Source organism: Pezoporus flaviventris, unplaced genomic scaffold (assembly GCF_033815535.1).
Source record: "Pezoporus flaviventris isolate CSIRO_AGI_PZ_B2104156 unplaced genomic scaffold, CSIRO_AGI_Pfla_v1 ptg000133l, whole genome shotgun sequence".
Lineage (NCBI taxonomy): Eukaryota > Metazoa > Chordata > Aves > Psittaciformes > Psittacidae > Pezoporus > Pezoporus flaviventris.
Window position 1 is genome coordinate 645,568 of NW_026892681.1, and position 22,433 is coordinate 668,000.

The 22,433-nt window shown below is 42.6% G+C and overlaps 1 protein-coding gene and 1 long non-coding RNA gene across 2 annotated transcripts in view; both read right to left on the bottom strand.

The window, feature by feature from the left end:
- Positions 1-1,791: 1,791 nt before the first annotated feature.
- The window catches only part of LOC133282706 (TOX high mobility group box family member 3-like), a 148,588-nt gene continuing 127,946 nt past the window's right edge, over positions 1,792-22,433 (bottom strand). The window contains 5 exon segments of the mRNA XM_061478895.1: positions 1,792-2,372; positions 2,583-2,595; positions 3,826-3,906; positions 6,760-6,987; positions 8,360-8,629. Coding sequence (XP_061334879.1) covers positions 1,828-2,372; positions 2,583-2,595; positions 3,826-3,906; positions 6,760-6,987; positions 8,360-8,629 — 1,137 coding nt within the window. The 3' untranslated portion in view covers positions 1,792-1,827.
- LOC133282705 (uncharacterized) lies at positions 6,324-6,587 on the bottom strand. The gene is made up of 2 exons (XR_009747697.1): positions 6,426-6,587; positions 6,324-6,388 (listed from the first exon to the last, which is right to left on the bottom strand). It is a non-coding gene; the product is annotated as an uncharacterized LOC133282705 (long non-coding RNA).

Consider the following 22,433-nt stretch of genomic DNA (forward strand, 5'->3'; position numbering starts at 1 on the left):
TCTCAATTCCCATCCAATTCTAGTAGGTCTGAGACAGATCATGCTCCTATGATGTGTATGCTGCTGCTGAAGAGGGCAAGTGGTACATAGACACCATTCAAACTTGGCCTATTCAATCTGAACTCCTCTAACTTGCCATTCATGCACAGCAAACCCCCATCTGGTCCTATTTTGCCTCCAGCAATCACAGTTGACCAAATCTGATAACAGCTGTTGCAAAACAAAAGCCAAAGGGGAGAGGGAAAGGCTAGAATGAAGTCCAGTGCTGAAAAGTACTCCATGAAGTGAGAAATGGAAAAGGAGCCATTCAAATAGCCAATCCCCATTGAAAAGAGTCACTGCAAGACTTCTGGTTAAACTTGAGATATTTAATCCATCTGTCCTGCAAACCACAATGATCAAGTGATAATATAAATTTGAGATTATGTTGCACAGATATCTTTAAAGGTTTTGTTCTCTGAGTTAGAAACTAATGACCCTGTGTTAGCTAAAAGTTAAACGTCCTTATGTTCTTTCATCATGTGTCAACCTGGGTTAATGTGAAAGTAGAATGTGGCTAACCAGGGTGCTAAAGCATCTCAAACCTTGGGAAAAGAAGGTTGGAAAAATAAATTTTCCAAGAAAGTGTTTGCATAAGGAAACATTTCTGTGTTTTCTATCACTATCAAAGACTTATGGCTCATCAGTTTTACTGAAATGTGTTTATTCTATAGCAAGATAAAAGCATTTTAGATAAACAAAATACAAACAACTTAATTGCTGCTATAATAACTCAAAAAAGTATAAAACAGCATAAAAACACAATAAGCAATGTAGGAATTAATAATTCATGTTACCAGTGTTTACATTAAAGCCTTATTTATGAAAAATTTACAACACATGATATGAAAACTTACAACTTTGAAAGAAAATATTTACATTATTTGGTTGTGGAGGTTCATTTAAATATTTTAATGGTCTTACAGCACATTAAAAACTTTCATTTTTCATATTAGCTTTCTGTAATAACAATTTTATTTAAGTGCATTTCCCTTTTAAAAATACAGTGTATTAAATCTGAAACTCATCACTTTGACACAGAATATATTTACATTTGTTCTGTAATTGAAATTAACATAAGAGGGTAAATGTCAATGTATATTTTCTTACAAACTATGGTAGGTTTATTTGAAGAAATTAAGTGAAAGGTTGGGTCAAACATTCAAGTTTGGTTACTTGCATTTGTTTTCGTGAAGACATTTAGGAGAGAAAAAACTTAAGAGCTTTAACTGAAATCTGTGATTTACTCTATTTTTTCATGACAAAAAATGCCATCAATTAACTCATGTCATACAAGTATGATTGTATGAAATCCAATCATCATTTTACAGGCAGTTACAACTGCTTTAAGGGCTTCCTGAGTTCATACTGCCCTGAAGAGTATTACTCACTTTTAGAGAAAGAAGGGTTATATCATATAACTCTGAAAGGCCATTTTGCTGTCATAAGGTCCAGGTATTTATTGGGCCATTTGATTCACATACTGTAGGTAAAGCTTAAATAAATTAAAAATGTATCACATGAAAAAGAGCACAGCTTGCTAAAAAAAAACAAAACACAAAAACCAGCAAAGCACAAAAACAAATGAAATGATTTATAGTCAGCTAAAAGATGATACACAGCTACATTGTAGTTCTTTATTGCCTATTTAATAGACACTTTAGAGGATAATTTGATCTGTTATGTATCCCTGCATAACTATCATCAACAATTTACAGTTTTCAGCCAAATGTGGTTTACCCCTACCCCCTCCATCAACACAAACCCATGTTGCAAGATCATTTCTCTTCAGAAAATACTGACCTGTGATAATACTTGAGTCTGTGTCTGAGATTGTATTTGTGACTGGTGCTGCTGAAGTGCTGGCTGAGGGCTCCCAATGGCAGGGATAGGAGAAGTGATCTGAGAGGCTACTGGAGAATGCTGCTGAGGAGAAGGCTGTGACTGGTATTGGATATGCTGCATTTGCTGCTGTTGCGTTTGCTGCAGCTGCATGTGCTGCAGTTGCTGGTGCATTTGCTGTTGATTAATTTGCTGCTGAAGATGCTTCTGCTGCTGCAAATGTTGTTGCATGTGGTGCTGATGCATTTCCTGCTGTATTTGCTGATGCATTTGATGCTGACGTAGTTGCTGCTGTTGCATCTGCTGCATCTGTTGCTGGTGGAGCTGCTGTATCTGGCGCTGCTGGCTTTGCATTGAGGGACTGACTTGAGACGAAGATGGCATTGCCACCATATTTGTTTCCATAGAGCTTATCAGTGGGGCAGCAATGTTTGTTGGCATGTTTGGTGCAATGGCGACAGAAGCTACAATCTGATTCATAATTGCATATGCTTAAATTAGATATATTTAAACACCAAAGGTAGGATTCTTTCATACTTTTACACATCTGTATTGTACACAACAAGTAGAATAGTTGCCTAGCATCCCTATATAAAGTCAACAGAGAGAAAAAGTCTCTTCCCACACAAATAAATTACGTTTTAGACATTTACCTTACAATGCATCAAACTGTGCTACAGAAATGTCTATTCTATCCCTACTCTCGGCAACTACCTTGGATGAAAAAGTTACAGCAAAGATGTCTTAAGCTGGGGGAGATGAGATGAATACTGGACTTAGAGTGCAATTTTCACTCACAATCTTCCCACAAGTTACTTGGCAGCTCAGGTCCCATGGATTTAGGAAGAAAATGTGATTTCTGATGTTTTTGAAAAGGGAACATAGAACTGACAAGATAAATTCCCTCAAAGGGATTTCCAGAAGAGTTCCAGCTTCCATTTAAGTTAGCATTGTGATACTAAACACTTTGAAAATATTATCTAAGTCCTAGAGACATCAGGAAAATGCAGCTTCTCAACACAAAAGGAAGAAATGTTCCAGCTTTCAAGAACACGTGTATAATGTCTGCTGTTGTATTTTTAATCATTAATTAAAATACACAGCAACTTTCTTTGTGATTTACTAATGCTTTGCAACTGTACATTCAAATAAATACTGTAAGGAGTTAGCATTACTTTCTTCTGTTGCTTTCTTGTGATCAAAGATATTTTTGTAATTGATCTATATGAAATATTAGTAGAGAAATAACTACCCTGATTAATTCTTAACCATATTTTAGATGTCTACAAGCATATTTCTGTTTATGGCATTCAGATGCAACAGATCTACAACCAGTGTAGTGCTGCTGGTTAGAAAGTTAAGTTGTCAAATAAGACAGCAGAGCTTTGTTTACTTCACAAATTTTATTCTAATTTGGCATCCACTAAAATACTCCATGTGGCTCAGTGACAGCTAGTCCATTTGTAAGTGCTCTCCAAATTCAGAGCCACCATACATTTTTTCCCCTCACCTGCAAGAAATACTTAAGCTCTGTCATACAATAACTGCTCTCCAGTTCCACACAATGCAAGTCTGTCTTTTGAGAAGTATCACTTCAGGAAAAACAAAACTCTGCAAATAGCTTGAAAATGTTAATGTAAAAAGATCAATATATTTTTCATGACTGAATTTTACTTTTTCAGTGAAGTGCATTATTTTGCCACCATAGATAACGGAAGATGTACATTTGAAAAGTTATTGTTTGGTAATCATTACTCTGCCATTGGAGAGATGACTTTTTTTTTGCAGAGACTAAGTAGGGTTCAAGCAGCAGCACAACAACTGGTAGAGCTATATTAATGAAATCCTAGGATTCTACTTATTTTGCATAACAGCACATCCCCACCACCAATATTTAAAAACCACTGCTAATTTGCATTACATGGAAAGCATTATTAGCCTTACCTTAGAAACAAGGCTTGCTCTATAAGCAGCAAGTGCCATTAGGTATTCTTTTTTGTCAGCTTCAGTTTTTCTTTTATATACCTATTAAGAGAGACTACAATTTCACCAACTTCAATTATTAAGATGTTTTTGCCAGAATGCAATCAAACAAGAAACCCATGGATAACACTCTACTGTTAGATAGATCTTCCCTGGAATATCTAAAAATTCTTGTAGGTGGTTACAGATTTTCAGGTCTACTCGCTGGGCCACAACTGATGTTTATTGTGAATAAATAAAGTGGCTAGAACAGCCAGCTGTTTGACAAGACTACCTATGCACACTTTACCTCCTCAGGAAATGATATTTTAATGACTCTAAAAGGAATATTACAACACAGACTATTTCAGATGCTAAAAAGTATCTGCAGTAGTATAAACTACCAAAAGATGACTACGCAATATTTTTTTAAACAAGCATTTGAACTATGTGTAAAAAAATCTTTATATCTTTAGAAAAGTTGGGTCATAAAACTTGAAAAACTCACTTTCCCCAAAGACAGTATGAGAGAATGAGGACCTTGGGCCCACCGTAGGAGAGGATCTGGTTCGAGACCATCTTAAGAACTTGCACATTGCCATACCCATGGGACTTAATGAAAACCATCCGCGGATCCTGAAGGAGCTGGCAAATAAAGGTGCTAAGACACTGTCCATCATATTTGAGAAATCATGGCAGTCAGGTGAAGTTCCCGACCACTAGAAAAAGGGAAATATAACCTCCATTTTCAAGAAGGAGAAAACGGATGACCCGGAGAATTACAGACCAGTCAGTCTCACCTCTGTGCCCGGCAAAATCTTGGAGCAGATTCTTCTGGAAGGCATGCTAAGGCACATGAAAATCAACAAGGTGCTTGGTGACAGACAGCATGGCTTCACTAAGGGGAAATCTTGCCTGACCAATTTGGTGGCCTTCTATGATGGGGCTATGGAACTAATGGACAGAGGTAGAGCAGTTGATGTTGATACCTGGACTTTTGCAAAGCATTTGACACTGTCCCACACAACATCCTTGTCTCTAAATTGGAGAGACATCAATTTGATAGACGGACCACTTGGTGGACAAATAACTGGCTGGATGGCCGTGCACAAAGTGTTGTAGTCAATGGCTCAAGGTCCGGCTGGACACCAGTAACGAGTGGTGTCCCTCAGGGGTTGGTGTTGGGACCAGTCTTGTTCAACATCTTTGTCAGTGACATGGACAGTGGGATTGAGCGCACCCTCAGCTAGTTTGCCGATACCACCAAGCTGTGTGGTTCAGTTGATACGCTGGAGGGAAGGAATGCCATCCAGAGGGACCTCAACATGCTTGTGAGGTGGGCTGATGCCAACCTCATGAAATTTAACCATGCCAAGCTCAAAGTCCTACATCTGGGTCAGAGCAATCCCAGGCACAGCTACAGGTTGGGCAGAGAAGAGATTCAGAGCAGCCCTGCAGATAAGGACTTGAGGGTGCTGGTCGATGACAAAATGAACATGAGCTGGCAGTGTGTGCTTGCAGCCCAGAAAGCCAACCATATCCTCGGCTGCATCAAAAGGAGTGTGACCAGCAGGTCGAGGGAGGTGATCCTGCCCCTCTGCTCTGCACTTGTGAGATATAAGGAAGAAATTCTTTAATATTAGGGTGGTGAGGCACTGGAATGGGTTGCCTAAGGAAGTTGTGAATGCTCCATCCCTGGCACTGTTCAAGGCCAGGTTGGACAAGGCCTTGGGTGAGATGGTTTCATGTGAGGTGTCCCTGCCCATGGCAGGGGGGTTGGAACTAGATGATCTTAACATCCTTTCCAACCCTAACTATTCTATGATTCTATGAATAAAGTTCACCTTTAAATCATGTTCACCATCATCTGTTAGATCAGACTAAAAGTTTCCAAATGTTTTTCACAAACAATATCATTCATATCTTGGCAAAAAAGTGTCCTATATGAAATCTACTCTTCCATCACAGCTTCCATTAACATGCTTTGTAACAAATTCATAATGCAGATCAAAGGGAAATGCTAAATGTGCTCTACCTTCCCCTTTTCTAACATGATTAATAGGAAACAAGAGCTTTGAAATAGGAATGATCAAAAGACAGTCTTAACAGGACTCTAGGACAATATCACCTGAGCATTTTTACAAACTGCCCTTTAAAATTTGAAGACAAACACAGCCATTTAATACTACCTAATGGCTCTTATAACAAAATGCTTTATAGATGCCAGGTCTTCAGCAAGTTCAAAAATCATTATAGTTCTACAGAGTAAGAGGTCTACATCAGCAAGTAGCATGTTCCACATAGAGCAGAGGTATGAGGATACTTTTACAAGGATTAGAATCATAGATTTGAGGGAAGAAACGGACTATGCCCGGTCCAATGTGAATCCAGCATAAGACCCTTTATTGTGTGACAAGCGCATATTTATATCATTCTACTTCCTTTACATGTGATCACACATTCTTTGATTGGTCGCCTCACATCTCTTTTGCAGTCTACTAAGTGCTAAGCAGTAACTTTCCACTCTTTTACTCCCTTATCATCCCTATTTAGCAACACTACTAAGGGTTACAAATATTCACACTGTTTGGTCTGTCTTTGAGATGCACATCCTGCTTTATCTTGCAAACCGCCTGCTTTGTTTTGCTAACCGATCTTTACCCTTCATAGTTCTCTTTACAGTTCCCAAGGCTTAGGCCGGAGCAGGGCATTAACACCTGGTATTTTTTTCACAGTTCCCAAGGCTTGAGCCTGTCCAGGGCAACAGCAGCTGGTCTTTTCTTTACCGTTCCCAAGGCTTAAGCCGGGCCAGGGCGATAACGCCTAGATCCATTTCATTAACTGTTTCTATCCATCACCCACATAGAATCATTACTATTTTACTTCTTGTGAGACATCCCTCCATCAATTTTTTACCTGTTTTTGTTCTTCTCCTAAACTGTCTCACATAGATGCCACTATTTTTGAAACGTCTCCAAATGCAGCATTTGGGTTCTGCCCTTTAATTGCAGCTTGTGTATCTCTGAAGAAAAGGGCGTATGCTGACACTGGCTTTTGTGGCTCATTGGGATCTTTCTTTTTCTTCTTCTTTGGAGTCTTGGTGTTCTTGCCAGGATCCGGGGCAGCTCTTTTTTCTCCAGTAGCCTAAGAAATAGTAACAGCAAGAACAGTCTACAGATACATAAAATAAGTCAGGTTAATACTGAAAAAACATCGTCAGTCTGGCTTAATAATACATAGATAAAGCTACTATGTAAGCAACATTTTGGAGTCTCCTGTTCTGCAAGCCTTTCTCCTCCCAAACAGTTCTTAGTCTCAGCTTAATCTCATCAGATCTACTGGAAATAAATGCATGAATAGTTACTACTCATTGTAAGCATGGCTCAGACAGTCAAATCCTAAGATCTTGACCTAAAAAAGTACACCCCAATGCTAATTTACATAAAAAAAAGCATAAAAAGAAAATATTTAATCTATAGCATATTTTGAATAGGCAGTCTATGTTTTTCCATTAAGATGCAATTTCAGCAGTAGAGACTCAAAAGACAAGAGCTTGGAGGCATTCCCTGATTCCCAGACATAGACTGTCAACTTAGACATTGGTCAGGGGTTAAAAAGCCAACCCTTCAGGTAAAAAGCAGTGGCAACTCTGCAGCTTTGATCCACCTGCAGCAAACACCCACTGTGTCCAGCATCCACCTCCACTGCCCCGATGCAGGGTCAGGCTCCTGTGCAATAGCACTGGAGGCTCAGCCTCACTGCCAGGGACCAACCCTGCTCCTGCACCTTCCTTTTGCCTCTGGGATAGGGAACCCCCAGAGTAGCACACCAGGATACAGGTTCTTGCATGTGCCTCGTGTCCTGTACCATCTTTTGTTGAACTATGCACAGATTATTGCAACAAGGGAATAAAGTGGCTCTAAATATACCTCTATTATAGTCATTTTCCTTTGATATTTTGATCATTTTTGCAGTGTTATTTCCATGTGCACAATTTCCATTAAGTTAATGAGAAAACCTCTCAGGGAATAGTCTTAATTATGTCCTTTAAAAATACTGCTATGATAACATTTGTGCTTTATTTTGTTGATAAAATTTTCCTCTTATAACAGATTTATTTAAAGCAAAATGTAAATTGAATAAACTTTCAGTTATAGAAGAAAGCTTATTTTATTTCTATCTAAATGATTATATGTTTATATGACTACAGAGAATACCAAAATAAGGGCAAAACTGTCCAAAGTTGATGAGTAAAGAGATTCACCAAATCTATAAAATCTGAAATGAATTATTATGAATATATTAGACCAAATATATATATATGTATATTTTTACATTTATTATTATGGAGGTATTATGGAAACATCTTAAGAAGCTAAACAGGAAATGAATCATATTCCACTATAGCATAACATGTATTTTATATGACAGCACTGCAGCTGAAATGCTACTGCCTCATTTATGAAAATATACAGACATGCAACGCTTACTCACTATAATGCAGGGAATAACTTACTCTATTTGATTCATCTGCATCTTCTTCATTTATAGAGCTGGATGGGGAAGGAGTGGCTGATTTACTGGCAGGTGGGGAGGGAGAAGTGTGTGGCAAATTAGTGCCTCCTAAATATAGACCCAGCTGCACACTTAGCTGAGACTGGTTAATGGTGGTTAGCTGAGAAGGAGGCATAATTCCCAAATGAGCAGCATCAGTCATGTGGACTATAGATCTCATAATCAGAGAGTGATTGTGGCGATACTGGGAAACTTGTGTGTGACTCTGATCCTAAAAGAGATTGAAACAGTATTCAGTCATTAGCAGTTACCATGTAGCATGATCACATAGTTATTTTTACAGGCTTTAATAACCAACACTTGCAGAATTGTCAACTTGCAGTTTGTTTAGGTTTTTTTTTTTATAAGTTAAATTCATTTTGAATAAATCAAATGCAGCAGCAGTTACTACACTTGTCCCAGACTTCACTTCTTTCCCTGCTTGTGGATGAGTGTTTTTTTTTTGTGGAATAAAAATTGCATTTCCCCATTTTTAAACATTTCTTCTCTTCATGTGGTGTGAAATACCCACATAAACAACAGGGAAATAGGCTGACTGACTATACAGGGAAAACATGGGATGGGATATAGGGATATAGACAGAAAGAAAAGCATCTTCCTTTACAAGCATTCAATTACTTCAATTACTCTTAGCTGTTGTTAGTAAGAGGAGTAGGTATAAAACAGCTGCCTGAGTGGGATTTTAAAGTTGTTTTAAACAACACTGCCTGTCCAGGTCTCGAGTATAGATGCTGCAGCACACTGGAGAATGTTCGAGTCATCCTAATCACTCCTAAAAATCCTTGGTTGCAAGCACCACACAAACCTACACATTTTTATCTTTAAACCAGCAATCAAACACATGTGGAAGTAGCAAGCTATGTACCAATCACAGACTTCATTTTTCTTGTATTTCATGTCTCAGAAACTCAAGTGCTTGCAAGGATTTGTTTGTACTCTTTCCTGAGGGCACAAACTGTGTCTTCTACATATCCACAACACTTACCACATTTGTAAGTTAAAAGTGAGACCCTGAAGGAAAAGCCAACTGGAATCTGCCTATGAACAACTCAGTTTTCTTATTTGCAACCACACATGGATCACTACACAATGAACAAATATTTAAACAGAAAAGAAGATTAAAGAAGACTTTTTTCAACAGTTAATAAGTGAGGACGCTAAATAGCTTACAAATTGATTCAGCAACCTGATTAATCTATAACCATTGTTTGAACAGACAACAATATGAGAAATAAATTAGATTTTGAAAACTTTTTCATTATTAACAACCAGCATTGCAATTAGTAGCAGGTGCAAAGATCCTTAATAAAATGACACAGGACAAAGCAGCAGTGCTGGACTTCCACAACAGGGTTTGACCTTCCCAGTGCTCTTATTAAGTGTGGATAAACTCAAACCAGTTTTCAATTATCTGTGTCAGCATAGAGAAAGTTTAGCCCATGAGAATTGTCCCTTACATTTTACAACTCTTCCTCAACATAGGTAGTAGTAATGTGCTCCTGAAAGCCTTTTCTTGGACAGGACAAGTGCAGCCATACAAAGAAGCAACATGTGTTAGAGAAGATGCACACCCTGCCTCATTCATTTTATGTACAAGAGCTGCAGCACCCTGCTTCCCTATAACAATAAATCATATTAATTCTGAATTTGACATTTGTGTCTTTTTGGTGATGCCTATACAGAAAAAAATAAATCCTTCTTAGCATAAAAATACATGTAGTGTTGCACCTGGATCCTGTACAGATGAAGTTAACACCACAAGCTCATAATCCAGATCCTAAACACTTAAGTCTCATGCTCATTCTCCCCATGATTTTTAAATAATTGCCAGTTGGCTCATCATCTGTACTGCACCATGCTGCTTTTCCTGCTTCTTAAATTCTTTTAATACTTTCAGCAAATGAGTGTGGTTCCTTACAGATGAATGCATGTGCCAAAAGAGGAGAACTTGACAGAGAAAAATCAAAACATGAGATTTACTGGCTGAAATGCCCCTTTGCTTCAGGGGACTTTTCTGTGAAAATATACTACTGTTAACTACAGGGTCATTTTGACAGTAAAATGTATTGGCAGTACCGTCTGGAAACCATTCAAAGAATTTTCCTACCTTACAGGCATTTCTTTATTAGAATCATAGAATGATAGAACAGTTAGGGTTGGAAGGGACCTTAAGATCATGGAGTTCCAAGCGCCCTGCCATGGGCAGGGACACCTAACACTAAACCATGCCACCCAAGGAGCTGTCCAACCCAGCCTTGAACCTCCAGGGATGGAGCATTCACAACCTCCCTGGGCAACCCATGCCAGTGCCTCACTATAACAAGAAAGAACTTCTTCCTTATATCCAGTCTAAACTTCCCCTGTTCAAGTTTTAATCCATTACACCTTGTCCTATCACTACAGTCCCTAGTGAAGGGTCCCTCTCCGGCATCCTTGTAAGCCCCCTTCAGATACTGGAAGGCTGCTACGAGTTCTCCATGCAGCCTTCTCTTCTCCAGGCTGAACAGTCCCAACTTTCTCAGCCTGTCTTCATATGCAAGGTGCTTTGGCCCCTAATCATCGTTGTGGCCCTTCTCTGGGCTTGTTCCAACAGTTCCAAGTCCTTTTTATGTTGAGGACACCAGAACTGCACACAATACTCCAAGTGAGGTCTCACAAGAGCAGAGTAGAGGGGCAGGATCACCTCCTTCAACCTGCTGGTCACGGTTCTTTTGATGCAGCTCAGGATACGGTTGGCTTTCTGGGCTGCAAGCACACACTGCCGGCTCATGTTCATTTTCTCATCAACGAACATGCCCAAGTCCTTCTCCATGGGTCTGCTCTGAATGTCTTCTCTGCCCAACCTGTAGCTGTGCCTCGTATTGCTTAGACCCAGGTGTAGGACCTTGCACTTGGCAAGGCTAATCTTCATAAGGTTGGCATCAGCCTACCTCACAAACATGTCGAGGTCCCTCTGGATGGCATTCCTTCCCTCCAGCGTATCAACCGAATCACACAGCTTGGTGTCATCAGCAAACTTGCTTGAGGGCGCATTCAATCCTATGGTCCATGTCACTAACAAAGATGTTGAACAAGACTGGTCCCAACACCGATCCCTGAGGGAGACCACTCATTACTGGCCTCCAGTCGGACACTGAGCCACTGACCACAACACTTTGCATGAAGACATCCTCCTCCTTTTGCTGGGAACCAGCTTGTTGATCCATGCACTCTCTATGTTATGCCTAAAGTGTGATCACCATGAGAACACCTGATCTTGTCCGATGACATCTGAAGCCATCAAGGCAGCGACTCAACGTATAGATGGACTTGTGATCGAGAGGTGGACTTAACAACAGACATTATTGCCCAGGTTGTTCATGAATGTGAAATGTGCTGTAATTGAGCCAACCAAGGGGTTAAAGTCTCTCTGGTATGGAGGACAATGGCTGAAGTACAAATATGGGGAGGCCTGGCCGATTGATTACATCACACTTCCACCAACCCGCCGAGGCAAGCGCCATGTGATTATCATGGTGGAAGCAACCACTGGCTGACTAGAAATAGAAGTTTTGGCGCACATCACTGTTCGGAACACTATCCTGTGCCTTGAGAAACAAATCTTGTGGTGACATGGCACCTCAGACAGAACTGAGTTAGACAATGGGACTCATTTCTGGATCAACCTTATAGACACTCGGGCCAAAGAGTGGGTTTATCACATCCCCTACCATGCACCAGCCTCTGGGAAAATCGAACGGTACAATGGGCTGTTAAAAACTACACTGAGAACAATGGGTGGTGGGACTTTCAAACACTGGGATACACATTTACCAAAAGCCTCCTGGTTGGTCAACACCAGAGGATCTGTCATCAGGCCTGGCCCAGCCCAGTCAGAACTTTTACATACTGTAGAAGGGGATAAAGTTCATGTGGTTCACATAAAGAATTTGTCGGGGAAGACAGTCTGGGTTGTTCCTGCTTCAGGTAAAGGCAAACCCACTCGTGGGATTGCTTTTTCTCAGGGACCCAGATATACTTGCTGTGTAATGTAGGAAGATGAGGAAGTCTGGTGTGCACCTCAAAGGGATTTAATTTTGGTGTCAAACAGCTGATGAACTCAGTTGTATGCTGTTGCCCGCTATATAACACTTCTGTAGTCCACCAGCTAGATGTCTTCAGGTCACCAGCAACTGGCCCTGACTTGCCTCCGATCATCATCCCAACAAAGAATGAACTTTGATGAAACCGGACGAGCTCAGCAGTGAACAGAAGTGTTCAGCCGTCTCATTAGCAGGCATCAACCCAACACTACACCCTGTCTCTCCTGCCCTGAAAAACAGTTACAAGAGCTCGAATCTGACATCATGGACTGGATGATTTTAGCAACTTTATAGAGATTGGTCCATGGACTAAGGAATGATATGTCTCTTTGTGTGTGTGTGTGCATATATATATGTATATATATGTGTATATATAGATATAAGACAAAAGAGATGGCATATTGAGAAAAGTGGGATCTGAGCAGGACGTGAATGGTACAGAATAAGAGGAGGATACAGTCCTGGGTTCAACAGTAGCAGTTATTTTTCTCCTTCTTAGTAGCTGTTGCAGTGCTGTGTTTTTGAGTTTAGTCTGGGAACAGCGCTAATAATACTGATGCTTTTAGTTGCTGCTCAAGTGTTTAGTTTGACCAAGGACTTTCTGAGTGTCATGCTCTGCCACAGAGGAGGGGAAGCCTGGAGGAAGCAGAGACAAGACACATGACTCAAACTAGCCAAAGGGTTATTCCATACCGCTGCACATCATGCCCAGTATATAAACTGGGGGCAGCTACCCGGAAGGCACAGATCACTGCTTGGGTCAGGCTGAATATCGGTAGGCGGGCTGTGAGCAATTGTATTCTCTTCCCTTGTTATTCCCCTTATTATTACTATTGGTGGCAGCAGTAGTAGTTTTGTATTGTATCTTAGTTACCGGACTATTCTTATCTCACCTGTGGGAATTACATTCTTTCAATTCTCCTCTCCATTCCTCCGGGAGTGGGGGGAGTACGAAAGGGGGGGGAGAGTGAGCAAGCCGCTGCATGGTTCCGAGTTACCGGCTGGGATTAAACCAGGACATTTTTTTTGTGGCACTCAATGTGGGGAATGAAGGGTTGAGATAATGACAGATTTGACCAGAGTGTGTCTAATCATATTCGTGATAATCATTCATTGTTTCAGATTAATAGTCACTTGTCACAATGCTGATTTATTGGCTCTCAAAGTTGTTACTCTTGATCTCAGAGTTTCAGCATGTCATACCTTACTTACAGCCAGTATTTGCTGGTTTAGTGTTTATTGGCTGGGGGGGGCTGGGTGAAGGTTCTTCTTTTGATGATCATGAAACTGCTCTGGCTTGCATTCCCAGTGTGGTCACCACCTCTATACTTTGGGAGGTATATAATAGGAGTGTATAGCAATTTTTTTTCTCCTCAGGTGGTCAATCTATGATGGAGACATTCTCTCACACCCCTAGCTCCCCCACAAGACTAGTTACAGCAACATTTGAGAGTTCTGAAGGTTTTGGAAGGCCCTTGAGAGCTGCCCAATGACTGTGATGGGGATCAGCATGTTGGCACACAGAGTGTGTTTTATCCACAACCATTTAATCTGATCTTGAAAGTTAAGCAGAGTCGGGTTTGGGTCTGGTATAGGGTTTGATGACACTATAAGAGGACCAAGAAATTTTCCCCGAGACTGGACAGTCATGAGCAGCAGTGTGTGTGGGATAGTATGGGCAAGTATCTTGGCCAATGGGTCCCTCCATTGCTTTGGAACTTCACCAGTGAACAAGTGCAAAATCCGGAAAAACTAATAAAACACTTAAATGAGGCATGTTGTCATCCTGGTCATACCAGACAGAGATAAATCATGGCAATGTGCTGGGGCTTGGCCAATACTTGTATAGCCCTGTTCAACACTATTCAGCACCTTCAAAGGGAAAAAAAATGTCACTGGATCTGATGGCAAAGCAACAGACAGTGCAGCTACTCCAACTCCATGTACAGCAGCTCCACCAACCCCAGTGACAAGTACAGCAGCTACTGAAACCCGGCAGCAATGGACAATGCATCTGCTGGTGCTGCTCAACCCCCAAGCACAGTGGCTGCACCATCCCCAGCAACAGATACTACTTCCACTCCAACCCTAGTGGCAGACACTGCAGCCACTCCAACCACAGTGAGAGTGACTGCAGCTAAACCAAAGGACCAATTCGCGCTAATATGTGTCAGCAGCAGGCAACAATCTAACACTTCACACAGTCTCTCCTGCTTTGAAAGACTGTCACAAGAGATGGAACATCATGGACTGGATGAATACAGCAGCTTTAAAGGGATTGGTCCATGGATTAAAGAATGATATCTCTCACTTTCTGTGTGTGTGTGTATATATGTGTCGTGGTTTAAACCCAGTCAGGCAACTTGTTCACTCACTCCCAGTGAGTGGTGCCGAGCTGACAACAATCGAGGGCCGCCCCCCCTCCCCCACCGGGGCTCTCCCCTTCCCCGCTCCCGGAGGAACGGGGAGGAGGATCGAAAGAGTGCAACTCCTACGGGTTGAGACAAGAACAGTCCCGCAACCAATGTACAACACAAATCACCACCGCTACTATCAACTACAACAATGATAAGGGAAAATAACAAGGGAAGAGAATAAGATACCACTGGCCAAAAAACGAGTCCCACCCAGAAGCCCATATCCTTCCGGGTAACTCCCAGTTACCCCCCACCCCAGGCATGACGTACTGTGGTATGGAATACCTCTCTGGCTAGCCCGGGTCAGGTGCCCCATCTCTGCTTCCTCACAGCTTCCCCTCCTCCCTGGCAGAGCATGAGCTTCACAAAGTCCTTGGTCAGGGTAAACATCACTTAGCAACAACCGAAAACATCGGCTTCACCAACACTGTTCTCAGGCTGGAAGTCAAAACACAGCACTGCACCAGCTACCACAAAGGAAAAAACATGACTGCTACTGCTGAACCCATCTCATTATGTGAGACAACAGTGATGGTATATTGAAAAATGTGGGATCTGAGCATGACGTGAATGGTATGGAATAAGGGGTGGATACTGTACTGGGTTCAGCTGCAGCAGTCATTTTTCTCCTTCTTAGTACCTATTGCAGTGCTGCGCTTTTGACTTTCATACTGGGAACAATGCTGATGAGACCGATGTTGCCAATTGTCGCTAAGTAATGTTTACTCTGACAAAGGTCTTTTTCAGTCGCATGCCTTGCCAGAGAGGAGGGGAAGCCTGGAGGAAGCAGAGACAGGACACCTGACCCAAACTAGCCAAAGAGGTATTCAATACCCCAGCATATCATGCCCAGTATATAAACTGGGGCAGTTATCTGGAAGGGCTAGATCACTGCTCCGGTCGGGCTGAATATTGGTAGGCGGGTTGTGAGCAATTGTATTTTCTTCCTTGTTAGTCCCCTTATCATTATTATTCTTGGTGGTAGCAGTAGTAGTTTTGTATTATACCTTAGGTAACAGACTGTTCTTAACAGTGGTAAGTTACATTCTTCTGATTATCCTCCCTGTTCCTCCGGGAGTGGGGGGAGGAAGAAGTGGGGGAGTGAGTGAGTGGCTGCATGGTTCTGAGTTACCGGCTGGACTTAAAACACAACAGAAATATAACCCCCATTTTCAAGAAGGGGAAAATGGATGACCCAGGGAATTACAGACCAGTCAGTCTCACTTCTGTGCCTGGCAAAATCTTGGAGCAGGTTCTCCTGGAAGGCATGCTAAGGCACATGAAAAACAACAAGGTGCTTGGTGACAGCCAGCATGGTTTCATTAAGGAGAAATCCTGCCTGACCAAATTGGTGGCCTTCTATGATGGGGCTACAGAACTGATAGATAGGGGCAATGCAGTTGACATTGGACTACCTGGACTTGTGAAAAGTGTTCAGCACTGCCCCACATGACATCCTTGTCTCCAAACTTGAGAGACATAAATTTGAGGGATGGACCTCCTGGCGGAGAAGGAATTTTCTAGAATGCTGCACACACAGAGTTGCGGTCAATGACTCAATGTCCAACTGGAGACTGGCAATGAATGGTGTCCCTCAAGGGTCAGTGTTGGGACTGATCCTGTTAAACATCTTTGTCGACAATATGGACAGTCAGACCCACTGCACCCACAGGAATTTTGCAGATCACACCAAGCTTTGTGCTTCAGTTGATACACCGGAGGGAAGGGATGCCATCTAAAGGGACCTTGACATGCTTGAAAGGTGGGCCAGTACCAATCTCATGAAGTTCAACCAAACCAAGTGCAAAGCCCTACACCTGGGTCAGGGTAATACCAGGCACAGCTACAGGTTGGGCAGAGAAGAGGTTCAGAGCAGACCTGTGGAGAAGGACTTGGAGGTGGTGGTCTATGAGAAAATGAACATGAGCCAGCTTTGGTGTGCTCTCACAGCCCCAAAATCCAACCATATCCTTGAGCTGAATCAAAAGGAGATTGACTAGCAGGTCAAAGGAGGTCATCCTGCCCCCCTTCTCTCATGAAACCCCACTTGGTGCACTGTGTACAGTTCTGGTGTCCTCAACATAAAAAGGACATGGAACTGTTGAAACAAGTACAGAGGAGGGCCACGAGGATGATCAGGGGGCTGGAGCACCTCCTGTATAAAGACAGGCTGAGAAAGCTGGGGCTGTTCAGCATCCTGGAGAAGAGAAGGCTGCGTGGAGAAATCATAGCAGCCTTCCTGTATCTGAAGGGGGGCTACAGGGATGCTGGGGATGGACTATTCATTAGGGTCTGTAGTGATAGGACAAAGGGCAGTGGGTTCAGACTTAAACAGGTGAAGTTCAGGTTAGATGTAAGGAAGAAGTTCTTTCCTGTTAGGGTGGTGAGGAACTGGAATGGGTTGCCCAGGAAAGTTGTGAATGCTCCATCCCTGGCAGTGTTAAAGGCCAGGTTGGACAGAGCCTTGGGTGGCATGGTTTAGTGTGAGATGTCCCTGACCATGGCAAGGGGGTTGGAATGAGACGATCTTAAGTTCCTTTCCAACCCTAGCTATTCTATGATTCTATGATTCTAAGTTCAATTTAGATATAAGGAAAATGTTTGTTACTGTGAGGGTGGTAAAGCACTATAATGGGTTGCCCAAAGAAGTGGTAAATGCTCCATCCCTGGAGAAGTGGTAAATGCTCCATCCCTGTTCAAGGCCAGGTTGGACAGAGCGTTGGGTGCCATGGTCTAGTGTGATGCATCCCTGCCCACTGTAGGGGGGTTGGAACTAGATGATCTTAAGGTAATTTACAATTATCAGTAGTAGTTTTTTATTATACTTTATTTATTGGACTGTTCTACCTTAAGTCATGGGGTTTACATTCTTTTGATTCTCCTTCCCATCCTGCCTGGGGCAGGGGGGCAAGGAAGCAGGGAGTAAGCAAGCGGCTGCATTTTTTTGAGTTATGGGCTGGTCTTAAACCATGACATCCTGTCAACTTTCCCACTGGGGTTTACAATTTTCCACATATGACATCTCACAATATTTTCTAGAGCTGATGGCGTTTGATTTAGGCATTATTTATATAAAATAGTCACTCCTTTTTTTCACCAGACTGTTCAGCCAATGTTACAGTGTTTCTCTTCTTTCCTGCCTGAGTCCCTCATGTATAGGTAATAACCTATTGGCATCACATTTCATTATTTTTAGCACCACCGGAACCTGCTATTCAGATAGGCTTCTTTGGGAACTGCTGCCACTTCGTTTCCTACGGACAGGTCCTTCCCTGCAGTTACTAAGAGTTGCCACTTTTTGAAAAGTACACTAGAATACGTTTCCTTCTCCAACCATAACAGCTCATTAACAGATGGCACATTGTGTCTGTTCAATGAGAAAGGAGGGAAGAACATGTCTCTCAGAAATGTGACTACATTATCCACACTGATTATTACAGTGTCACTGAGGACTTGAAAATCTACACACTATTAAACCCCTATTATTTAGTAAATCATCAGGCTAGTACCGTCTTCATATCATGTTATAGTCATAGCATGTAGCTTCTGTGCAGAAACCAGTGCTGTCTGTTCCCTCTAGGGTTTCCAGCCCATTGTCCCCCTGAGGCTCCACCAGCTGTGCACACATGCTCCCTGAAAGGTAACTAAAAAATGCACAGCTACATCATTAGATGTAAAATAACATCTTTAACTATACACCAATCAGAAAAAAAAAAGACTCTGTGAAGACCTGAAAGTTCATTAGCAAAGCACACAGCTCAGATCTGTGGGGAGGAACCAGACTATCACAGTGCTGAGCTAACAGTGGTCACCAGAGCTGCAAAATCCCAGTGGAGTCCTAAAGGTCTAATTTTACAAAGCATCCACCACCATTTAAAAGGTTCTGTATATGGCCAAATATATTACTTAATGTTAAGATTAATTTTTCTTTGTACGACAAATTATTAAAAAAACATGGTGATAACAGCTACCATTTCTAGTGGAAAAGTCCAACACAAACTGGAATGACACTGCTGATTTTAGAACTTTAGTAGCTCACTGTAGTAATCAAATTAAAAATAGAAATAAGAAAACTCTGAAGGTAATCTCTCTTTCCAGTCAGAATAGTTGCTGTTCCTATAAATGAATAATTATAACCTTTTGGAATTAATTGTATGTTTTATATTAAAGATGACAATAAACATGTTTATAACAATAACAGGGCTTGGTTTAATAGACCACTCCAGGCATTGAACACATGAAATAATGGTTTCATGTGCAACACATAAAATAATGTTATAATATTGTATTAATTAAAAACCTACTCCATTCTCTCTAGATAGGATATTACAGACTGGGTATTAAAAGAGAGATTTACAAGTTTCATTGTAAAGGAAAATTAAACATACAAATTAGAGGCATGCAGTCAGGTGAGTAGCGAAATAACTGTCTTTTGCCAACTTTAAAGCAAATTTTTTAGCTTTTATTCTTGCCATTTTCTGTTAATCTGTTCATTTAAAGCTAATTAGTAATTTGGGAATTTAAACTGCTAAAAAAAATTTAGACCTTTAAGAAAAAGGCACCACTGTTTTGAAACATTAATAATATTTCTGTTGTAGGCAGACTTCAATAAGTTCAAATTTGCAACTCAGGTCCTTAAAGCCACATTATGGAGCTCTTTATTTAAAAAGTCTCTTCTTGAAATAAATGCAATAGTCACCATCATGTTTTCAATTTGAGCACAGTGCCAATTCTAAGTAGCAATGTAATTAAAGATGAGTGTATTCCACTATGATCAATAGTATGCAACAATACTCCTGTCCTGTAATTTTAAATCTGAACAGCACTTTATTTTCCCATTTACAGCTACCTGCAGGATTAAGAATTTAGGCCAAATAAGAAAAAATAAAAAAGTTGAATGCTGGCAAAGGCTATAATAGCATAGAAACAAATCGTTCAGCTGCTCTCTCTCAAGTCTCTGGGGATGCAGATTTTCTTCTCCTGGTGTACTGTGGGTATTCAAAACTTGTTCAACGTGATTTCATTTCATTTCAGGCACTGCCAGAGAAAACTGAATTACAGAATCAATCATACAGAAGCTCAGAGAGAGACCTCATTACAAGTATTGCATGCTTGCATGAATATCTTTCATTTATGATTGACCCAATACGTCACAATATCTGTATAGTAAAAATAATCCACTTTCTGAAATTGATGTACTACTGATATCAGTGCTACTCAGCTGGTTGGGCAAATTAGAGATGCGTCAAAAAAAGGAACCCTCAGGAACATAAGTTGTACTTTTTTAGAATGGCCACAGTTTGCAGATTGTCCTGAGTTCAGCAGTAGCAGTCATGTTTTTCCTTTGTGTTAGCTGGTGCAGTGCTGTGTTTTGACTTCTGGCTTGAGAACAGTGTTGGTGAAGCCGATGTTTTCGGTTGTTGCTGGGTGATGTTTGATCTGACCAAGGACTCTGTGAGGCTCGTGCTCTGCCAGGGAGGAGGGGAAGCCAGGAGGAAGCAGAGACAGGACACCTGACCCAAACTGACCAAAGAGGTATTCCATACCACAGCACGTCATGCCCAGGATGTAACTGGGAGTTAGTCGGAAGGGCTGGGAGACTGCAGGGTTGGAGGAGGTATCGGTCGGAGCTTGGTCGGGCTTGGGGGCCGAGTTATCGGTCAGCTGGTGCTGAGGTGTTGTATTCTCTTCCCTTGTTACTTCCTTTATCATTATTATCATTGGTGGTAGCAATAGTGATTTGTGTTATACCTTAGTTACTAAACTGTTCTTATCTCAACCTGTGGGAGTTGCATTCTTTTCGATTCTCCTCTCCGTCCCTCCGGGAGTAGGGGGAGGGAAAGAAAGGGGGGGAGTGAGCGAATGAGTTACCTGACTGGGTTTAAACCACGACAGTTCTTTTTGGCGCCCAACGTGGGGCTCTAAGGGTTGAGATAACGACAGATCTGACCAGATTAATAGTCACTCATCACAATGACGATTTATTGGCTCTCAGAGTTGTTTCTCTTGATCTCACAGCTTCAGAATGTTGTAACTTACGTAGAGCCGGTATTTGCTGTGTTAGTGTTTATCAAGTGTGGGGCCTGGGCTAAGGTTCTTGTCTCACTGTGCTTTATGGCAATGGCTTGTAATACGGGCGGGCTCCAGCAGCAGGGCGGGACGGACGTGGCCGTGGACTTGTACCTGGCCGTCCGGCTGCTCTTCACCGTCCTGGTCCTCACCCTACTCTCCATCTTCGTGAGGCTGCGGGGAGCTGAGGGGGAGCGGCTCCGGGAGCCGGCGGCAGCCGAACCGGCCCGGGAGAGCGGCCCCGGGGACCAAGCGGCGGCGGGACCGGGGCCGGAGGCCGCGAGGGGACGGCTGCGCGTGGAGGAGGTCGGGGCGGTCGAGGAGAGGAAGGAGGCGGCTGCCGAGCAGAGGGAGAAGGCGGCGGAGGAGCCGAGCCCCGCGGAAGAGCCGAGCCCCGCGGAGGAGCCGAGCCCCGCGGCCGAGCCGAGCCCCGCGACGGTCGAGAGCATCCCCCGGAAGCCGCCTGCCGAGCCCCAGGAGGATGCAGGAGACCACGCAGCATTTCCCAGCAAGACAGAGGAGGAAGAGCTGGACTCAGGAAAAGAGCAGCTGGCGGTGGGAGAGCCGGCAAGCGCAGCAGCTACACCAGCCCCAGTGACAAGTACAGCAGCATCGTTTGAGAGTTCTGAAGGTTTTGAATGGCCTTTGGGTATCCTTGGGACCTGCCTGCTGATTGTGATGGGGATCAGCATGTTGGCACACACACAGGCTGTGTTCTACCCACAACCATTTTGTCTGATCTCAAAAGTTAAGCAGAGTCAGGTTTGGGTCTTGTCTGGGGTTAGACGGCAATGCAGGGAGACCAAGAGATTTTCCCCAAGGCTGGACAGTCATGAGTGGCAGGGTGTGTGGGATAGTATGGGCAAGTATCTAGGTCAGTGGGCCCCTCCAGTACTTTGGAATTTCACTACCGAACAACTGCAAAATCCAGAAGAATTAGTAAAACACTTAAATGAGGTGTGTGGTCATTCTGGCCATACCAGAGATGGACAAATCACGGCAACGTGCTGGGGCTTGGCCTATGCTTACAGGGCCTTGTTCAACACTATCCAGCACCTTCAAAAGGAAAAGAATGTCGGCGGATCTGAGGGCAAAGCGACAGTCGCTACTCAAACTTTGGCTGCAATGAACAGCACAGCTACCCCAGCGGCAAGTACAGCAGCTGCTCAAACTTCAACTGCAACAGACAGCGCGGCTACCCCAGCTCCAAGCACAGTCGCTACACCACCCCCAGCAACAAGTACAGTCGCTACTCAAACCACAGTGATAATCACTGCAGCCAAACCAGAGGACCAATTCGTACCAATATCAGTTGCCCCTGTACGCAAGAGAACAAGCAAAAAGGAGGCAAAAAGGGTGAAGCGAGATGAAGAACCAATGAATTCACCACCCGGTCCAGAATCAGATCAGGAGTCATCATCACATGACGAAGAAGAAGAAGAAGAGG